Source organism: Chamaea fasciata, unplaced genomic scaffold (genome assembly GCF_029207755.1).
Source record: "Chamaea fasciata isolate MVZ Bird 193981 ecotype frontalis unplaced genomic scaffold, bChaFas1.0.hap1 SCAF_15, whole genome shotgun sequence".
Lineage (NCBI taxonomy): Eukaryota > Metazoa > Chordata > Aves > Passeriformes > Sylviidae > Chamaea > Chamaea fasciata.
In genome coordinates, this window is record NW_027094100.1 from 13,736,948 (window position 1) to 13,757,405 (window position 20,458).

The window sequence follows — 20,458 nt, forward strand, 5'->3', positions numbered from 1 at the left end:
TGGAGAATAGACACCAAGTTATAAAAACATCTCATCTTTTGCCTCAATACATCTTCTAGTTTATGATATGGAATAATTGGCAGCATTTATCTTTTGAACACTTCAAGTATTGCTGTGTTCACTTGAAAAGTAAGAAATGAAAGGCAGAGTTTGCAGCTGGGAGAAGGAAAAGCATTACAGGAATCAGCTTCTCAGCCACGAAACTGCTTCAAACGTGGTGACTTCATTAATGACACACTTTCTGACAGGAGGAATGGGATGTCACTAAAAATTGCAAGATAAAATTTATTTTGTGACAAGAACAATTTATTGAACCTCGTAGAGAATTTATTGAACAACTTATGAAAAGGTGTAAAACCTTCCCAAATGTTTGCTATCATGGTTTGGATCACTGTGCTCCTGGACTCTTTATCTGCAGCTCTGGTATCTGTCCACCCCATCACTAATCCCTGCACCAGGAATTCTTTCCAGGCTTTTTCCTGGATCACCTGCCTGTGATCTTGCAAGAGCTGGATTTGCACTGCAAGATCTAAACCTGCAGTTCCTTAAGTACAATAATAGGTTCAAAGCAACTTATTTTTGTCCATGGAAGGAATGATCACAAGACAGCCTGGAATGCAACACGAGGCCTTGGTTCCTTTTTTAACCATCCTCTGAATTCACTCCCAAACAAGAAGGGAACAGCAACACAAGCAAGTCAACAGCAACCCATGAGGAAAGGCTGAGAAAAGTGGGATTGTTCAGCCTGGAGAAGGGAAAGGATTTGGGGTGACCCAACTGTGCCTGAAGGAGCCAACAAGAAACGTGGAGAGGGACAATTTCCAAGGGATGGAGTGCCAGGACGAGGGGGAATGGCTTCCCACTGCCAGAGGGGAGGGTCAGATGGGATATTGGGAAGAAATTCTTTCCTGTGAGGGTGGGGAGGCCCTGGCACAGGATGCCCAGAGAAGCTGTGGCTACCCCTGGATCCCTGGAATGTCTAAGGCCAGGCTGGACAGGGCTTGGAGCACCCTGGGACAGTGGGAGGGGTCACCAAGGCAGGAGTGGCACTGGATGGGCTTTAAGGTCCCTCCCAACCCAACCCATGCCGTGGTTCTGTGATGGAGCACGCTCAAGGCTCTGCAGTGGAACATTTCCCCATTTTTCCAGTGAGGAGCACAGGTAAGTCACTCATTTCCCCAGTAATGTGATCAAACTGTACTACACACTTCCCCACACCCAATCCAAATGGGAAGAGAAAATGAAAACATTGTTTTAAAAGAATCCCCAGTTCCCCCTGTCTGGATTCAAAATTGCTGCACAGACCCAGGAACCAGCAGGATTTATGTAAGTACATATTTATCTAAGTATCCCCACATTCCATGTCCAGCATTTATCCTTTTCTCACACCCCACCTGAGTGCTGAGCTGGGATTCCTGCTAATGGGATTTCTGAGTAAAGCGGAAATACCCCTCCCTGCACCTCGTTTGACACGTGCCTCTCTGGGGGCAGCACGTCCCTGCTGCACTCACCTGACAGCTCAACCAGCAACACTGGAGTGGAAAAAAACCTGTGCTCACAGCTGACCGAGCTGCATTCCAACACACGAGGCATTAAGGCAAGGATGGATAAATCTACTCTAAAATGTGTTTTCAAATTCACCTCAGCAACAGTTGTTATCATTCCAGCTAATGCTGGATTAAAATCAGTGGATAATCAATACAGAAATTCTGTATGCATTGGGATTCTTTCTTGAAATATCTTAAATTAGCGATGCAAAATTCAGATTTTAGTCACTCTTGGATATAAGCAATGACTGCCCACGACTAAAGAAGTTATGATTTTCTTAGGACCAAATTTTTCCCTTTTACACTCACACCTCAGCATTCACCTCCTTATTTTTTCTCAGAACTCATCCCCTTTCTCATTACACCCATTCCTTTTTTAACTCCAGTTTTAAGAGAAGCACTTCAGGCTTTTCTTTCCGCCTTTCTTTCATGCCATTTCAAGGCTCACAAACACGACAGCAGAGATCATGCAAAATGTGGTGAACAAAAGACTCAAACGATCCAACATCAAGGCAAAAAGTGAACAAAGTGAGCAAAAAGCAAAAAGACAGGTAGTTTGGGAAGGGAGGCAGGAGAGTTCAGTGTCTTCTGAAACAAGGAACAGACACCACTCATGAAATACAGCTCCAAATTAAAGGCAGCTTTGAAGATGATCCAGAATGGTCAGAGATTATCAAAGCAAGAATTCAGAAAAGGAAAAAAAAAACAAACAATAAAAAAAGACCAAAACCAAACCAAAATCCACTTGGTGGACAGTGACATTAAACAAAGCAGAAGATTAAACACACTTCTCAAAAAAAAAAAAAAAAAAGGATGGAATTAATTTCAAGAAACCACAAATATAAAAAAAAAGCAAGCAAGGAAACCTTAGAAAGGTTTTAATCAGATTAGCAAGGCTGTCGTCACGGCATTCAGAACGATTTTGTTGGCTGTACCCACTTCTGAAGACCAAATCACCGAGTTAGACATGAAAACATTCAGCACTGTTTCAATGTTTTGCTGTGTTTTAAAGAGCTCTGCCTACCACATCATTTCCAGCACATACATTCCGAGGAAATCTCTTGTCTGAGAAGTATGAGAGGCATTTAATTTTCCACGCAGGCTCTGGAGATGGGACAGCATGGCAAGGGGCCTGGGCAGAAAAACACAGGGCTGCTCCAGTGAATTGCACAGGAATCCTGACACTGATTCCCAAATTGGATTAAGATCACCAAACCCTGGGATTTTTGTACTGCTCAGAGGTGGCAGAGAAAGGAATTTCCTGGTCTCCAAGGGTGGTTACATCAATACCCTGTGCCTCAGTGCTGCATGGCTCCGTTTTGGACAGAGCACAAATCAAGGCTCCCCACCTCAAAATCCTGCAGGCGGGAAGGAAAAGCAGAGTTGTTTGATATGTGCCGTGTCAAACCCAGCATTTCTGTGACAGACAGGTGTTATCAGAAAGGTTCAACTGCTCAGTAATTCTTGTCTGGCCCCATCCCCTGCCAGCCCCTGGAGATTTTTATAGGGATTGATGGGATCCTCTCTCAGTCTTCCCTTCTCCAGACTGACCAGGCCCAGCTCCTGGAGTCTCTCCTCACTGGAGATCTTTCCTCCCTGTGTGATACCTAAGGCAAATTCCCCTTTTTGCCTTTTTGTTTCTTGGGTTTTTTTGCAAGTTTCAGACATGATTTGTTTCTTCCCAATCCACTTTCACCTTTCTAATCCTCACCAAATCCAGCATCTCTTCTGAACAATTTCTGTTGAAGCCACAAACCCAAATGTCCATTTCAATGACTGGAAGTTTATGAGGTAATAACTATAATGAGTGTAAAAATCATAGGTTATGTATGGTTTGTATCCATTACTTCTGTGGCAGCTTCAAATCCAATCTGTGAATCTGATCTCAGTGTTTATTAATAGAAGATTTTAGTCCCTTCCTGTTGCCCAGGTGATTTCATTCTCTTACAAGATCGTTGGCTGTTTCTAAACAAAAGCTTAAAATAAATCCCAGATATTGGAAAGGAAGGGATAACTCAACATACAGTTCAATTAAAAAGTTAAAATATTGAGTACTGCCACCAAATTTTGAAGATTAGCTGCATTTGGAAAGAAAGTGGGCCCTTGCTTGCTAATATTTTAGAATATTAATGAGCGAAATTGTAATATTCTACTTTAACCCACCAGAAATCAGTGGATTGCAACAGGAATGGGAACAGCTGATTTCAAATAAAATTCCCACAGAATTTTCCCCCATCCCAGCTCCCCCAGAATGGGCTGTAGTTCTGTTCAACTAGACCCAGTTCTGCAATATTTAAACACAGTAAAACAATTGATTTTCCTCTTAATTAACAGGCACTCAGGTCTGCAAATCCCATTAGCCTTTCCTGGCATAGGAGGTAAAATTCAGGAAGATGCTGAGAATGAAACATTCACACAGTAACTCATCAACAGTTTCCAAAGAAAATGAAGGGCAAACCTGAACTATCTGCAGCCTGAAAGGAAAGGTTTGTTCAATTTATTTGAGGCTGGATACATTAAAAAATTGCAAATGATTAACCCTTAGGTTCTGGCCAAGGAGATCAACCCCAAAGTCTGAGGTGCAACCACCACAGCAGCTGTGAAAAACCTGAAAATTTATTATTTTACATTTTAAAAGAGGTCAGGTTTTGTCCTGTGCATATATAAAGAACCCTAAACTTTGCTAAAGAGAACTGGGACTGATTCTCAGCAGGTTCCCATCAATATTCTGGACCATGCAGAACCCCAAATGTCCCATTCTACTCCATGAATACGAAAATGCTGCATAATCCACACAGCTCAAAAAGAAACCACCAGTTCAGATTCTTATCCAATATTCAAAAAAGCTCTCAAAACTATTTGGATCCCTTTCATCAAAGAATATTTTATAAGGTTCACATATTTTCTTCAGTTTTGCCATGGTTTTTCAGGTTAATATTAAGGAGCTGATGATTGCTTTAAAAACACAGCTTGGTCTCTCTGCTTGCTCAGAGAAATCCTGACTGGTGCAACGTTTCAGCATTCTGGCTTTTCAAAATTCAAATTTAGGGCTTCTGTTCAACCCTCCCAGTGTCTGACCTTGCTCCACTCCTAAAGCCTTGCCTTTTGTGCAGAAGTGTGTTTGGTTTTTCAGTGTCACAGGATTCCTGCAGACACTGAGCTCTTCACACCCAGATTTTCCAGGAGTGCTTTGCAGTGCTGGAAGCAGATGTCCTCCAAGCTGCTCTCATCCACCCCACCTTGCATCATTTCCAGGCAATGACCTGATCTTCTAAACTGAAACACTGGATATTTCAGTGGCAAACCAGCCATAAAGCATTTAAAAGACATTTCAGTGTCACTTAACAAGGAAATATTTAGTCAATCTACTACCATTACAGTAATGCTCCAATTGCCATCTGGAAGACCCAGATTTAAGAATCAGGCTCTGGATCCCAGGCTGAGCTCAGGGAGGCCGAGCACATTGTAAAGAAGATGCAATTAAGTCTCCAGGGAAAGGCTTCTGCAGGCTGACATTGGCTGTGCAGCACGCAGCACACTCACTGGGCTGGATAAAAATAACATATTGAAATGGCAGCTGCTCAGCAAAGGAAGAGGATTTGAGCAGGGATAAAAATATACCTTAAAAGAAGGGGAGAAAATGGTGAAATGCCTATTGAAAGCATTAAAAGGTAATAGTGAGTGTACTGAATCACTGGAAGATTCACCTTTTAACCTCGTGCAGAAAATACTATTTATTTCATATAGCAGGACAACCTAAGAACATAATTATTACTGACCTAAACAAATCCAAGGCTGGCACAGCCTTAATCACCTCAGACACGAAGAACTCACTGTGAATGGATTTTGTTACATTTGGAAGGATTCCTCCTCCTGATTTTATTACAGAACTCCCAGCCTGCTGCTCTGAACATTGCATTTAAAGATGGAAATGATGTCCCAGAGCCAGCAGGTTCCACACTGTGCCTGATGTCTATTATCATGCCCACACTCTCAGCTGTTTTGAAGGGATATTTTACCCAGTACCTCTTTCTCTGGCAGTCCATGACACTATGAAGGGGGTGCTGTTAATGTTACACACTGAACTCATGCTGAGGCAGGATTAAACCTCTCACAAGATAGCAGCGAGACCTATTAGATCATCTGAATAATTTCCATGCCATTCTGAGCTTGCTCTCCACAGTATGTTTTATTACTGTCTTGCCCAGGCTATTTTTAAAGCCTCAAACCCAGAAGCTTTTCCTTTCTGAGAGTATCCAACTTTAGTTCAAAGCACTGCCTGCACTGATTAACCCATTTAAAATGCAAACCGAAAAAAAAAAAAACCCAACTTCTTATGGAGCTGCTGATTTAAATGCAGGTGTTTGAAACAGCAAACAAGATTTGAGCTGACAGCCATAATTTGTCCTATTTAAAGATTTCTATATCCGAGGTTTAAATAAAGACGGGGCAAGAAAAGAGAGAAAAAAAACACGAGACAGGATCTGTGTTAGCAGATGGAAAATAAACACAAAGGGCTCGTGATCAGCAGCCCCACTCCAGGCCTGATGGGGAATGTTTTGTCCCAGCAGTTTACAGTTTTTTTCCAGCTGTATCAGTCGATTGAACTGAAGGTATTTCCTCTCCTTGCAGACCCCACCCTGCTCAGGGATGATCTCGGCACGGCGGATGCGGGGCTGAATAAAGAGCCAGTCCTTAAATACAGCACAGGAACTCAGTCACCGAGAGCTGTGCCAGGGCAGCACAGCCAAACTCAGGCACTGCACACTCCACTGGGAGCAAAGTTCATGTTCCTGCTCAGGAGATCCCTGAAAAATGAGGCTTCAAAACAAAGTGTTTCATGTAGGGTCATTTAAATGTCTCAGTTTGAGACTTTTTTTTCCTGTACAGTTATATAACTGTTAACTGTGAAACAGAAAAATTCACAAGGAATCTAAGCAATAATTCCCAGGCCAGTACCTGACTGACATCCCTGTGTTTCAATCAGTGTGAGACAAGGGACACAACTCCAGAGAAGCCACAGATGACTCTGCAGAGGGGATTAACACTCAGGCTAAAAGCAGGAATTAATGCGTGTCGGAACTATTTGTATTCGTTGCTGACATACTTATTCCATCACTCTTAAAACATGCTAAGCACTCCAAAAGAAATATTTCAACTGCAAAGAACCTTTTCAAAGCATTTAAACTAAACATCAAGCTACTTTCAGAAGTACCCTTGCTTAGCAGCTGACCATAAATACGTATGAAGCTGACTTTGTTAAATTCAGATTTAAAGGGACATTTTATTTGTCTCATGGCTGGAACCTGGTTTGGGAGTGCCTGGCACTTGGACAGAAGGTTTTGGGGCAAATCCCAGGTGCTCAGTCAAGGAAGAGCACCTCATTCTTAGTTTTATACGCAATTCTGGGGGCATGGGATGATGCCAGGCAGAACATAAACCAAATAAAAGCTATTAAAACTTGTCATTAATAAAAGCTTGGTCCCCACTGCATAAGGAGGGGAGGTATTTTGGGGCTTGAATTCATTTGGCATCACTTTCATCCACATCAGGCTCTCCCTGCCATTTCAACAGGGAAATGTTTCATGGTGTTTCTCAGCACACTGAATTTCTGCCCGGCGCTGGGGGACGGGAAACTCGAGCTGCATTTCCAGACCACAGAGAAGGCAACAAACACAAGTTCTTGCCAGTTTATCAAGGCTTGGTCTCCTGAGCAAGAATCACTATTAAAACAAGTCAGATTTCATTACCACCACAAGCCTTGATATCAAAAGGAATTTACTTGCAGAAACCACAAGTGCAGGTTTGTTTTTTTTTTTAGTGGTCTCATGACTGGTAACAAAAGTTGAGTGGTTAGATAAGAAGCGTGTGTGAGAATTTGACTACTCCACTCATCCATGGAACCACTGAACTGAAATGGATTACTCATCCTACAGGACATGAAACTACAGCTCTGAGTTGTTGACCATAAGCAGTTTCTATTCAGACAAAATTATGTGCAGACAATACTTTGAATACTTTGTAAGGTGAGGTGTTTCCAAAGCAAGATTACCTTTGCCAAAAAAAAAAAAGAAAAGAAAAAAAAATAAGATAAATCCCAAATGCAAGTCACTTCAACCTCTCTTTTTTCCTAATGGTTCCAAAAAGATGAAACAAATGAAATATTCTGTTTTTCTCAAAAGAAAAATGGATAAACCTTATTCTTTCCCATGACAGAATGTAACTTGTTGAGCTGCACAAGAAGTTGATCAAAATCCCTGGCAAATCACACACCAGGTCAGCCTGTGTTCTGCACTGCTCTGCACAGGGACAGACACCCTCCAGTGCTCCTGTGCTCTGACAGCTCCATCCACACAACTGAAAAAAGCCATCAGGTGCACGAGGTAAATTCGCTTTTCCCATCCCAAACTGGAGTCTCTTATTTCCAGTGAGCCCCTCTCCCCAGATATTTACTGCAGGAAATAGTCTCTGTCTAAATTTACCTTTCAGTGAATCATTTTCAGCCCTCATTATGTCAATTAGGGAGTTCTCCAGTGAGTGCATGTCAAAAGTCCTCGTGCGATCCTGCAGGCAAACACAAACAGAGCCAGGGTTAAACACCTGAAAACACACAAAAACTCCCATTTTCTGCTGCGTAACCACAGCCGAATTAAGCAAAAAATCACATACCAAAGGATGGAGGAGTATTAAAAATTTCCTCTGACAGAGGAAATATTAAAGATGACAATATTATTAAATATGAATCTGATCAATAATAATCTAATCATAACCAATGGAGTGTAATACCAACTATTTCGCCTTCCTATTCACCAAAGCCATCATTTAACACATGCACAGGTCAGGCTTTCTCAAGCAAACAATAAATTCCACATCATACAAATCTCATGTCATAGAAGCAAAACACAATGTAAAACACCCTGGCACTGCTTTAATTTAACTGGCAAATTCAGAATAACTGACAATTCTTGTAATCTCTGAAATCTTTACAGTATCATAAAAGGTCCCAAAAGGAGGCAAAAATCACTCCAATTCCCAATATTATTCACATATCCATGCTTTCTGTGTATTTACACATTTGGACTTGGACAGAATTTGATACAATTACATTAATCCACCCTGATTTTGATTGTTTTCTGTCCAAGAAGCTCTCAACCATCAGGTCTAAAGATTTTATTTCATTCCTGTTCTAAGGAATCCCCTCTGAACTGAGCTCGAGCACTGAGAAGTCTCTGTGCAAACAAGAGAGAGAAACATGAGCAATTCAGGACATTTTTGCTCTGGACTCCTTCTCCACAACTCTTGTTATTCCAGCACTGAGTGTGTTTTTTGTCCCTAACGCTGGCTGTGAAGCTGAAATTTCTCCAAAGCACACAGATCCAGCTTGGAATCTTTTTAAAGGCAGTGGTGAGTTATAAAGTGCTTTATTTCAGTGATTGTGTGTTGCAAGGGCCGCTCCTGATTCCTCTGATCCCTCACTCTGGACTTTAAACACCTCAGACTATTCCAAGAGCAGGAACTCACCAGCTCCTGAGCCATTTCCAAGTTGTAAATTACATTCTGATCACTAAAAAGTAACCATTTTTCAATCGAATTTCCTGGTATTTTTCCTCTCCTCAGAACAGTTTATTACTGAGACAGAACAGGCCACGTCTTCCAACCCGGATGTGCCGTGTCTCAAATAGCATTAAAAAGGCCAGAGTTTGGAACCAGTTCCTTTATTAAGTCTAGCAAATATCAAATTTGCTATAAAAAGCCCAGCACTGCCCTGTCTCCCCACAGGATTGATTTCCGTGGTCATTTCTATTACAAGATAATTGAGGCACCTTGGAGAGAATATCAGGAGCATTCAAGTTCTTAAATTTTGTGCTTTTCTTTCACAGATTCCCTAGAGTTTTCTGCCTTTTCCTAGCAGGTTTAATTTATTGGTTTGGTTTAATCTTACCTATTTCAAACTCTATTTACATTAGAATCCCTTAGCAGGAATGAGTACAAGCCCTCAGGTTTTGGATCCATTAGGATCCAAGTTGAGTTAACTCAGGAATGGATATTAAAGAGGAACCTCTGCATTTCCAGCAGTCCTCACAAAATGACAAAAATAGCCTAAAACACAGGTGGGAGCATTTACTGGAAACCTGATGTCCCTCAGCAGCTTCTCCTTCCTGAATTCTTGTGTTAACCCCAAGCCCAGCCCGCGAACAGCTACAAAACTCTAATTTTACAAAGTGCAGAACCTCAGTAATTCCAAACCTTTGTGGAATTGTGGCACTTCACATTTCAGTTGTCTGAGAGACACAAAGGAAGTGACCCAGGCCAAGAAATTCCCAGTTTATTGTGCTGAGCACCTGAAGCAAAATCTCTTCTCTCTAAAATATCTGTTTTATGTTGGCTTGAGCTGTACTAACAAAGGGTTTGCTGCAATGCTAATTTTTAATATTCAGAACAGAGAATCTAAAACATTTGAAGGGGAAAAAATGGAATTGAACAGGTTGGCTCACAGGGAAGCACACTCTCCAATGGAAGCTCTTGGTGCTGAGGGATTTATTTTGCTTTTCAAGTGAACCACAAGCTGTCCCTTTTTTAGGGGGAGGTCCATAAAGCTGCAAATCACAGTGCAAACACTTGAAATCACAACCCTGCAGAGTGATCCCAAAGATTAACTGGTGATAGCCCCACCTGCAGCTACCAGCAAGCCCAGAAAAAGGAGGGATGGCTAAAACTTGGGATTTATCAGGAAAACTCTGTACATCCACTCAGTGAAAAGATGTCAGTCCTAAATAAAGAGCAGACAAGATGCCAAGCTCAGCTGGGTCACAGGTTTGCACACTGATTATTATTAAAAAATAAAATCCATTAGTTTAGTTGATTATTTGCCCTGACAGGTTGTACACTGCTAGAGAAAATCACCAGTTGAGAATTTGAAATTGCAGGATTTTTATAGAAATTAAAGTCCTTTTTATAGTGGGACTCCTTTGAAAAGAGCAGCACAGATTTCATCAGTCTTATCTTCCAAGACATTTTACCAAAACCACATCTGAAATATATTCATTTATTATGCACCTAAAGAAAAAATAAAGGCTGGCCCAAAGACATTTCATCCCCAAAAGAAAGTCACTTGGTGCAAAACGTGTACGATGGACACTGGGTCATCCTCTCACGCAAAAGAAATTCCACATGAATTTTTCCTGCACACGAAGATCATCCTTTGAATTTAAAAATCCCAGACATTAATTCTCCTGTACATCAGAAAAACGCACATTTAATTTAACTGTTGATTCATGATATTTCATCTGCACCCCCAGCATTACCATCACCTGAATAATTCAGATGCCAGAACCTGAGAGCACTTCCCAGGATGGGCCTCCCAGTGGTAAGTGCCAAATTGCACCGAAAAAAAAAAATAAAAAAAATCAAGGTATGAACACTTGCTGGTAGCCAAGGCTGGGCCTGATCTCTTAAAATAAGATTATGTGAAGTCCAAGGCATCAATAATAATGCAAAAGAATGTCATGGCATTAAGCAATTTATTGCTCAGTATTTATGGAGTGGGTGTAGTTGTAAAAGTGAGGCTTGTTTTAGACATTTAAATCTTTGTCAAAGCAGAACATTTGTGCAAATCAAAAACCTCACAGCTCCATTTGTGCCTTAATTAGAGCAGGAGAAGCCTGAAACTTTCTGAAACTTTCTTACCATTTCCCACCATTCCAGAGTCACCTGCACAGAGGAGAGGCAACATCACCGTAGTTATCATTATAAATAAAAGTTCCACACTCCTCCTTCAATTGCAACACAATTTTGGACTGGGTTATGCTTCTGGGGAAGTTTCTCCCCCTTCCCAGCACCCTGCAAATGCTTTATTTCAGCTCCCAGGCCAGTACGCAGTGAATTAAAGGCTTGGAATAAACAGGTTTTTCCTGAAAGGATGTTGCTGTGTTCTGCCCAGATCATCTTTTACAGCTTCACCGGAGAACAGCAAGGAAGAGCTGAAAAAGTGAAGTGGCACAAAACACAGTTTAGTTCAGCTTGGACTTTTTAAGTGCTAGAAATGACAAACCTTTACTGGAAAGGTTTGCAACACGTGTGATTCTATTTTAGCTGCACATTAAGTTTATCATGTATCTTCCAGAAACGATTTTTCCACAATATCTTGCCTTCTCACTCTTTGCTGGGCTGCTAAGTATCCAACTTTCAAAGGAAAATGCTTAATAAAGAGTACTCCTTTTAATCTTAGGAGAAAAAGACAAACATAATTCAAATAGCTCCTTAACAAAAGCTCTCTTTAAACAGAAACCCCTGAGGTCAAAAACACACGGGAGGGCCAAAGCCCAAGTATTAACGTCAGGAGCAAGTTTATAAAACAAGAACAGTGTTAAACTTCCACAGCACTTAACTTGTGCATGTCATCCCACATTAGAGGGCTGCTAATCCCACAGATCAGTAGCTGTGGGGAACAGCACACAAAACACTAATTACTGCACAGCTGATGGACTCACAGAAAAACGGGGGAACAGGTTTAAAAACCCAACTTCAAGGATTTGCTCTGTTTTCACATGATGCCTTGAAATGATTGGGAATAATTGCTGGTGCTAGAATTAAAAAAAAAAAAATTAAATTCTTCCAAACAAACGAGCTTTTTCTGTGCAGCCAGCCATCGTGAGTTATGAAAAGGTTCCTCAAACCCAAATATTAAAATAAAGAGGAACGGGAAAAAAAAATTTATTCGCAAGATCCCTTCAAGAGGAAAAGTTTGGCAAACGCATTCAAGAGGTTGGTGGGTTTTTTTTTTTTTTTTTTTTAATTCCAGCTCCCTGTGAATTTGTTTAATGCACTTCTTAGATCAGGCCATTCCTATGGGCAAACAAATGCTGACGTCGAGGTCGGAATTCAAACACGTTTTGTAATCACGAATGTGTTTTCTCAAACATTCCATATCTGCCTGGGGGAAGAGCAAGTCTCCCTGGCACGGGCCCTGCCTGGATTTGGAAGGGGTTATATACCTGGAAACCAGCCACTGGGGGAAGAAAGGAAAAAACATTTTGAACAAGTGGATACAATGAGTTGCTCTCATGTACAAAAATTCTTTGAAATGGGCAGTTATTTTGGAGCCCGATTCCAGGAAGAAACACAAATTCTTTTAAAGCATTTTTACAGAAAAGCTGAGCACTGTTGCTTCACTTGCTTGTGCCTTCAGAGAGCCATTTAAAAAAAAAAAACCATCATCACGCACTGAAGATGAGATGTGGAAAGCTGGAAGTGCCTATCAAAGCAAGATTTATGCATTGCATAACAGGCAGGATGTTCCACTCATGAGGAAGTGCAAGTACACAGCCCAAGGAAAGCCAAAACAATCTCGAAGGCAGCGCTGCAGTTACTGAGCACCGAGTTTGTCAGTGCTGCTGGGAGAGAAGGACAAGGGATTATTCTTAAAAATCACTGACTTGGTAAGGTGCCACAGTCACAGTCAAATCATTTTCATCTATTAATTCTCAGGGAAGGCTGTGAGAGTCAAAAGACTCCGTTTTGTTGGGTTGTTTTTTTGTTTTGGTTTTTTTTTTTTGCTTTTTAATTTTAATTCAGGAACCATTTTTTCATTTGGAGACCATTTCCTTTTCAAACGAACACACAAAGAACAATGGCTTTTCTCTTTTCAAAAGATCTTTGAAGGGGGGTGCCTGCCCAGTGGCTAAAGCACAACATCAAAACTTAATTTCATTAACAGATCTGGTTAAGTCTTCTCTGGCCGTGCTGCCAGTTCCATCCCTGCAAGAGGTTCCTCCAGACTCTTGGGAATTGCAGGAGACAGGATTCCAAATGGAAAACACTTGGAGCAGAGAGCACAGGGCCTGCGTGCAGCTCTCAGTGCCAAGGCAAGGCATCATCAAATTGCAAGGTTATCAGACTGATCACCACAGTATTTTCCTTTCATCTGCACCGTTAGGAGCACCCATTCCATCCCATGGGCAGGGAGGTTTGAAGGGAGCAGGAGTTCCCATCAGTAAAAAGGGAAATTATGCAACGCCAACCTCTCCAAAGAGGAAAAGAGCTCTTACTGCTGCTCACCCCAAGATTTCCATCCAAACACAGACAGAATCCTGTGTGTCACCAAGCTCTGGATTAGACACAACCTTTGAGGAAAAGAAAAAGAAGTGATCCCCAAATATTTGCAATTGCTGGTTTACATTTTGCCTTCTAAAGAAACTCATTTTCACTAGATTGCAGCACCACTTGTTAATGATTTAAGCAGCAAAACATAAATATTAAATGAAAGGGATTGTTGTATCAAATTACTCCATTATGTTGCTGCAGCAAAGACAGCTTTCAATTATTTCCTAAACAGGAATTTAAGAAGATTCCAGTAACAAAATAGCTTTGTCCAGTACATGATTGCATCAGCAAGGATACTTCAGGGGCACACAGAGAGAGAAAGAGAGAGAGATGCATGAACACAAATATGTAATAAGCAAAATTGTGCTTTGAGTCAGGAATAGAGTCAAGAAAAAAATAAAAACACATCAAAGGTAAAATTTTACATCATTTGTTTCCAGCGATTCAAAAATTCACCATGCTTTCAACACTCAGCTCAAGTGACCAAAGGAGCTAAAGATTTTATACAGAAGAAAAAGAAAGTTGTAATGAGCAGTTGTCCAAGATGGCTTCAAAATTAATCAGCATCTTTCTAGGGCTGCAGTGCTGAAGTCCTGCTCTGCTGCCCTGCCCTTTTCCTCACAGAAGTGATAGTACCAGACTGGAAAGCACTTCACTCCACACTTTCCTTTTCTTGGCATGAAGGAGTGTCAGACTCGGTCTTGACATGTACAGCTCCATCAGAGTGTTTATGTAAACAGACACCAACATGCTACACCAAAGTGATTTCTTTACCATGATCAAACTACGTGTGTCTGCTATTCTTGTGTCTGGAACACCATCCAGGAGTCAAGGTTGACTTTGCCAGTTTCCTGAAATTTCCTTGATGCCAATCCAAGCCCATCGCTCTGCCTGTGTGTGTATATTTGGGGCTTACACACAGCAGCAAGGACACACTTGATCTCATTCTGTCACTCTCAACATCAGCTACGTGTCAGGGTACAGAGTGAATCAAACCGTGAGCCAAGGCTGCAGTGAGGCTGAAAAAAAGACCAGCTCCAGCTGGGTTCCTTGTCCTAATGGTTTCACTGGATGAATTGGGCATGCTGGACACAGCTTCATTATGCTCACTGCAAATCCTGACATTAAAATCAATTATTACTTGGAAGGGCTCTACCTGATACTGAACCAGTCAGTAGCACCGCAGTGGAAAAAAAAAGGGCTCGAAAGGAAAGTTATTGCCAGCAGCTGCTGTGCTGTCAGCAGGGCCTGCACACCACCAAAAACCTGCAGTTTGCAACTATCCCCAAATCCACAAAGCCCCTGTTAAATGTATTTCTGTTTCTTTACATCACGAGGCACACTGCACAGTTTGTACCTTTGAAATTGTGTTTAAGTAGGTCACCCCGGTTCTTGCAGCATGGCAAGAAATACTGCAATCACGTTGAGAATTTTACTTTTGCCCTCGTTTGAAGAGCTTGAAAAACAACCCTGGAAACGTAAAAGAACTCTTGGGGCTTTTAATTCACCCTAAAGGAGTTTACAAAAGGCGCACACACACACATAAAAGCTGGGTTGAACTGGTGGTCAGATGAAAAGGAGGGGACTTCTGGTTTAATTCCTACTGCAAATTAGGTTCAACATTATACAGTCCTTTTCAAATTCATAACAAGTCAGCCCAGAAGGAGAGGCTGAGCTGCCAGACAACCTCCCTCCTGCCAGGAGAAGGCCACAGCAAAATATAGGAGACCACCAACTGATCTCATCCACATCTATTTTTAGTGCTGATTTAATGGCCTGTAACCAAAAGTTGCTGCCATTCCTGAGGAGAGCAAACTGCCCTGATTACCACGATTTGTCAAAAGGAAACTTTCCCCCAGAAATGCTACAAAAATGAGGTTGCACTGCAAGCCCATGTGACACTGTAAAACCAAATACAATCACTCCATACTTTCTCTCTGATGTGGTACATTGCTGAATACTTTAAAAGGCCTCAGATCTCTCATACTCCACCAAGCACTTTTTTTTCCTTTTTCCTCTTTGTTGAAATACTTGTCAGTGAATTTCTTCATAGGCTATCTCTGTGTGTTAAGTATCAAGCTGAAGCAAAGTGGCCAATACAGATGGCTGGTGGGCAATAGATATTTATGACCATCACTGTTAAAAAAAAAAACCACCCATGAATCACAGCTTGGAGGATCATTCCCACTATGACATTTCGAGTTAGCCATATGTGTTTTTTTCAGTTGCAAGCCCAGAAATCCCACAACCAGGGCATTTTAATGCTCTTTGGGGAGATTTTGGGGTTTTTTTCTTACGGATACAACAGAGCGCGCTCACCTGAAAAGGAAAAATGTTGTCAGCTCTGTTCAAGCTGTCATCCATCCAGGATTTGGGAGCGAAGGCCGAGCTGGGTCGTGCATACTTCTGCAGCTGGATATGATTACTCGCAAAATTCTTCTTCAAGGGCGAGATGGAGTTCAAGGGGGTGATGCCCCCGTTGAGGCCCCGGCGGTGGTCCCGGCCCTGGGAGCCGCCCCAGCCGCCGTAGCCGCCGCCGCCGGGGCTCCACGAGGACGGCGTGGGCGACGGGCTTTGGTAGCTGCTCCACGGAGAGGGTGGCTTGTTCAGGTTGTTGGCCAAATGAGGCAGCTGATTGAAAGCAGCGTTTCTGTGTGTGAAGGGAGGCGGGTGAGGGCTCGCAGGAGACCTCCTCTGTTGCTGATGCTGATTGTGGTGATGCTGGAAATGGGGGTGATGAGGGTGGTGCTGAGAGAGGGGTCCGATCTGGGGGGAAAAGCTACCGCCAAAGCCAGGGCTGACGTGATGGGGGAAATTCTGGAACAGCAGAGCACCATTGTTAGCTGAGGCAGTAGGGACCCCTCCCTGGTGGAAAAAACTTGCATCTTCATTGATTATTGTAGAAGAAGAAGGAGCGATAGCTGCAGACCAGTTACTGAAACCAGTCAGAGAAGATGCGGTGGATGTCAAGGGCTGTGTCGAAGTACCGAGCCCCGAAGCCTCCTGGTAATCAAATCCTGTTAAAACCGGCGATTCTATTCTTATTTTCTCCTTCCCATTGCCATTCTCTGAAGAATTATCGCCCTGGTTTTCTTCAGTTTTAGCTTTCTCGGGTTCAGAGAGCATGCCTGCTTCCTGGCTTTGACCAGGGGAAAGCTGCTGTTTTTCTAGGGACTCTTGCTTTTCCTGTTGCTGAGCTTTAGATTTTTCTGACCCCAGAATCTCATCCTGAATATTATGGGCAGCTGGAGCAGGAAAGAGCCAAGCTGACCCAGCACTACTGCCATTGGCAGCTGTGTTATTATTTATAAAAGCAGCAGGGCTGGGGGTTGCATTTTGATGATGGTGTGGAGGCTGCAGATGTGGATGAAATCTGACTGGAAAAGCTGACTTATTTCCAGTGTTGTTTTGCACTAACACTCCAAACCCGTAATCCCCCATTTATTATGTTTAGGGTTAGAATCCTCCCTGTAAGAACAAGTTGATGTTTAGTGTTTAGCTTGTCCTCTTGTGAGGCAAGATTAGCAAGTATCCTGATTTTCGCTAGATATTCCAGTGTCTCCCTCCACGCTATTTATTTCAGATTTGGGTAAAGACGTTTGCTTTTTTGTTTGTTTGTTTTTGCAAAAGATAGATCTCTTCAACTGTTTCAATGTGTCAATTTGTGTCCGTTTCCTTCCTTTGGCCAGGAGGAAGGGAAAAATAAATCTTTGGTTCACAAAATAAGAGGTTTCCTTTTTCTAAAGGAAATGCACAGCAATGAGAGAATAAGCTTCTGGGAAATAAGGATAAAGAGATTCTAACTATCCTGTTTTTTTCCTCCTCAGCAGCCTTGACTCGCCCATAAATGAGTTAAGAGGGAAGAAAAAAAAAATACAATGACGTCTGGTCCCTCAACCCCTTGGCAGCAAAAAATAGATTTTAATCTGGAATAATTTAATACATCTCTATAATCTAATATATATTTGTGTCCTGTTCAAAAAGAGTCTTTGCTGTGGACAAGGGAAAAAATTTACCTCAGGATCTCAGCATTCAGAAGGGTGAAGTGGGGGAGTGAGTTGCAGAAGAGGCTTTATCCCGTGCTGCTGGGTTTAACCTATTATATTTAGCAATAATATACACCGTGTGTGTGCGTGTGCGGTTGTTTAAAGGGGTAAGATCTTATCTCAGGAAATCAGTATTCTCTGTGTGTTGGGTGGGGAGTGAGTTGTGCAGGAGAAGGGTGGATTCGTGATGCTGCTCCTTCTGGGCTGGGTTTCTGAGCTCGCCAGACTCGCTTATTTATGATCCAATATTTGCGTGTCCTTCATATGAGTCCTGGCTGTCCGAGGAGGAAGGTTTTCATCTCAGAAATCAGCGTTCACCGTTCGGGAAAGGGAAGGGAGGGGACAGCGAGTTGTGCAGGAGGAAGGGGAAGGAGGTTTTTTTTCTCTCGCTCTCTCCGCTGCCGGGAGGGTGTTTTGTGGTGCGGGGCTCGCCTCCTTCCCCCGGGAATCGCGGCTCCCGCAGCCCAGCGAGCCCCCGGACCGCGCTCCCTCCTCAGGCACTGGGCATCCAGCGGGGCCGGGCTGTGGGTGCCCCGCGCGTCCCCCGCCCTCGCTCGAGCCGGGCAAGGCAGGAGGGGTTTTACCTCAGCAGCGCAGCAGCCTCCGGCAGGGAGGGGAAGGCGCGGCCGGCCGGGCTCCTCTCTCCCCCATGGAAGGTGTTTACGCGGCTCTCGCGGGTCGCCCGGCGGGGTCGGGGCAGGCTGTGTCTCGGGGCGCAGCGCTCGGGGCTCCGGCGGCGGCTCGGGGCGCTCCCTGCCCCGCGGCGGCTCGGCTGGGCTGCGGCCGGGCCGTGCCCCTCATGGACCGGCCGCACCGGGGGGGGGGGGGGGGTTTCTCCGCGGGCTCGATGCTGCGGGGAGCTCGAAGGACGAGGCGATGGACAGCTTTCGGTCAGCCGGCGACGTGTCCCCGGCGCGCAGCCCCCCGCTGCCGCCGCCTCGTTTCGCGTCTTTTTCCGTGTGGTTTTTTTTCTCTGCCGCCTTCCCCGCCCCCCACCCCCCCGGCGGCCGCCGCAGCCGGTGCCTCGCTGGTCCCCGCGCGGCCGCTGCCCAGCCCGTGCCGCCCGGACCGAGCGGCCGCACCAAATGACAACCAGCTGGCGGGGGCCGCGCGGCGCTTCCGGGGCGGCGGCGGCCGCGCCCCCGGGCCCGCCCCCGGCCCCGGCTCCGGCTCCGCCCGGCGCCGCGCCGCCATCTTTGGTGCGGGCAGGGACTCCCCGGCCGGGGCGGCCACCCCGGGGCTGGGCGCGCACCGCCCGCGGCGCCGCCGCCATCTTGGGTGTGGGCGGGAGGTCAGGCGGATGCCGGCGGCGCCGCCATCTTGGAGTGAGGAGCGCGGCGCCCGCCATGTTTGTGCAGGGCAGGGCGTCACCTGTCAGTGTCAGTGCCCGGTGTCACAGGCAGCGGCCGCGCTCGGCAGAGACGTTAAAGAGATTCGCATTCCACCCCTGCCGTCGGCAGGGACACCTTCCGCTATCCCAGCTTGCTCCAAACCCCGTCCAACCTGGCTTCGGACGCCTCCAGGGATGGGGCAGCCACAGCTTCTCTGGGCAACCTGTGCCAGGGCCTCAGCGCCCTCACAGCAAAGAATTTTTTCCATACATGCAACCTGAGTACTCCAAGTCCATCAAAAAGTCTGTCTACTACAGATCTGGTTTACATGCTACTTCATTTTGGGGATGGATGCTGTTTCTTGCCCACCGACAGATCACGAGATGCAAATGAAAATAATACTTCAAAAATTACAATCAAAATATAGTGACATTAAAATAACTATATGTAGGTACACCATTAGAAAAATCAAGTTTAAAAGGAAACATGCAGAGACATTTCCTCAAAAGTTTTCTCTTAGTAGAGGGCTGTCTTCAACTTGCTCCAGGACTCCTTCTCAGACACATGACTGTAATTTGGATGATACTTTTACCAAACTGGTATTTCCCAACAAATTTGTTAAATAAACAAACTTTTTTCTTCGCAATCACAGACACCCTGTTTGTATGTGTGAAAGTGGCCTTGTTTGCATACGGTGAAAACAACATTGTGAAAACGGTAATTCCTGGGTTATAATTCCCCCTTTTGTTTACTGTTTGAAATTTCTGTGAGCCCATCTGATACTGAGCATTGTTTTCCTCTGTATTTTTCTAGCCATGATGTTGTTATCGTCATCATCATACGGGTCAGGGTTAACAGGCACTTCTGTCCCGACGCCACGGACCTGGCTCCAGCAGCAGATTGCTGTTGCATGAATAGTTTGGGAAGGACTGAGTAGATGGCCTTAATTTCATTTCAGGCACACCCTTGCAGTGCATTAGGGCAGATGCAGATGGACTGGAGTGATACGAGCAGAATTTCTAAAATCTGACTTTTCCTGACAAACGCTGTTTGCTGAAACCGTGGGAGGTTCCTCAATGGCCGGTGCTGGGATGGTTCAGCTGCCCAGCAGGATTTGTGGCTATGTACTCAACCTCTTTGAGAAAAAATGCCTGACCAGTATGCAGGGTCTAGTTACCGAGAAGAATAAATTACTGAAGAAAGTCAGGATTGTCTATAAATAAGTGGATTTAACCACCTGTGAGGAAGTTCTCGCTTCAGTGGCCGGATGATGTAAAACGAGTCTCAAAGAATACAAAGGACAACAGTGTCACAGAATCACAGATGGTTTGTGTTGGAAGAGACCTTAAAGATCATCCAGTTCCAACCCCTACCAAGGCAGGGACACCTTTCACTGGTCCAGGTTGCTCCAGTTTTTTAAATCACTCAAGCC

The 20,458-nt window shown here is 44.1% G+C and overlaps 2 protein-coding genes across 3 annotated transcripts in view; both read right to left on the bottom strand.

Moving 5' to 3' along the window:
* The window catches only part of CPEB4 (cytoplasmic polyadenylation element binding protein 4), a 35,560-nt gene extending 16,793 nt beyond the window's left edge, over positions 1-18,767 (bottom strand). For both annotated transcript variants that reach the window (XM_066196975.1, XM_066196974.1), the window contains exons 1-2: positions 15,969-18,767; positions 8,030-8,111 (exon numbers count right to left, since the gene is read on the bottom strand). In XM_066196975.1, the coding sequence (XP_066053072.1) occupies positions 8,030-8,111; positions 15,969-17,090 (1,204 nt within the window). In that variant the 5' untranslated portion in view covers positions 17,091-18,767. The remainder of the gene's footprint in view (positions 1-8,029; positions 8,112-15,968) is intronic.
* On the bottom strand, positions 18,276-19,043 carry LOC136297510 (proapoptotic nucleolar protein 1-like). Its single transcript, XM_066197453.1, has one exon. The coding sequence runs from the start codon at positions 19,041-19,043 to the stop codon at positions 18,276-18,278; it is 768 nt and encodes a 255-aa protein (XP_066053550.1).
* Between the last annotated feature and the right edge of the window lie 1,415 nt (positions 19,044-20,458).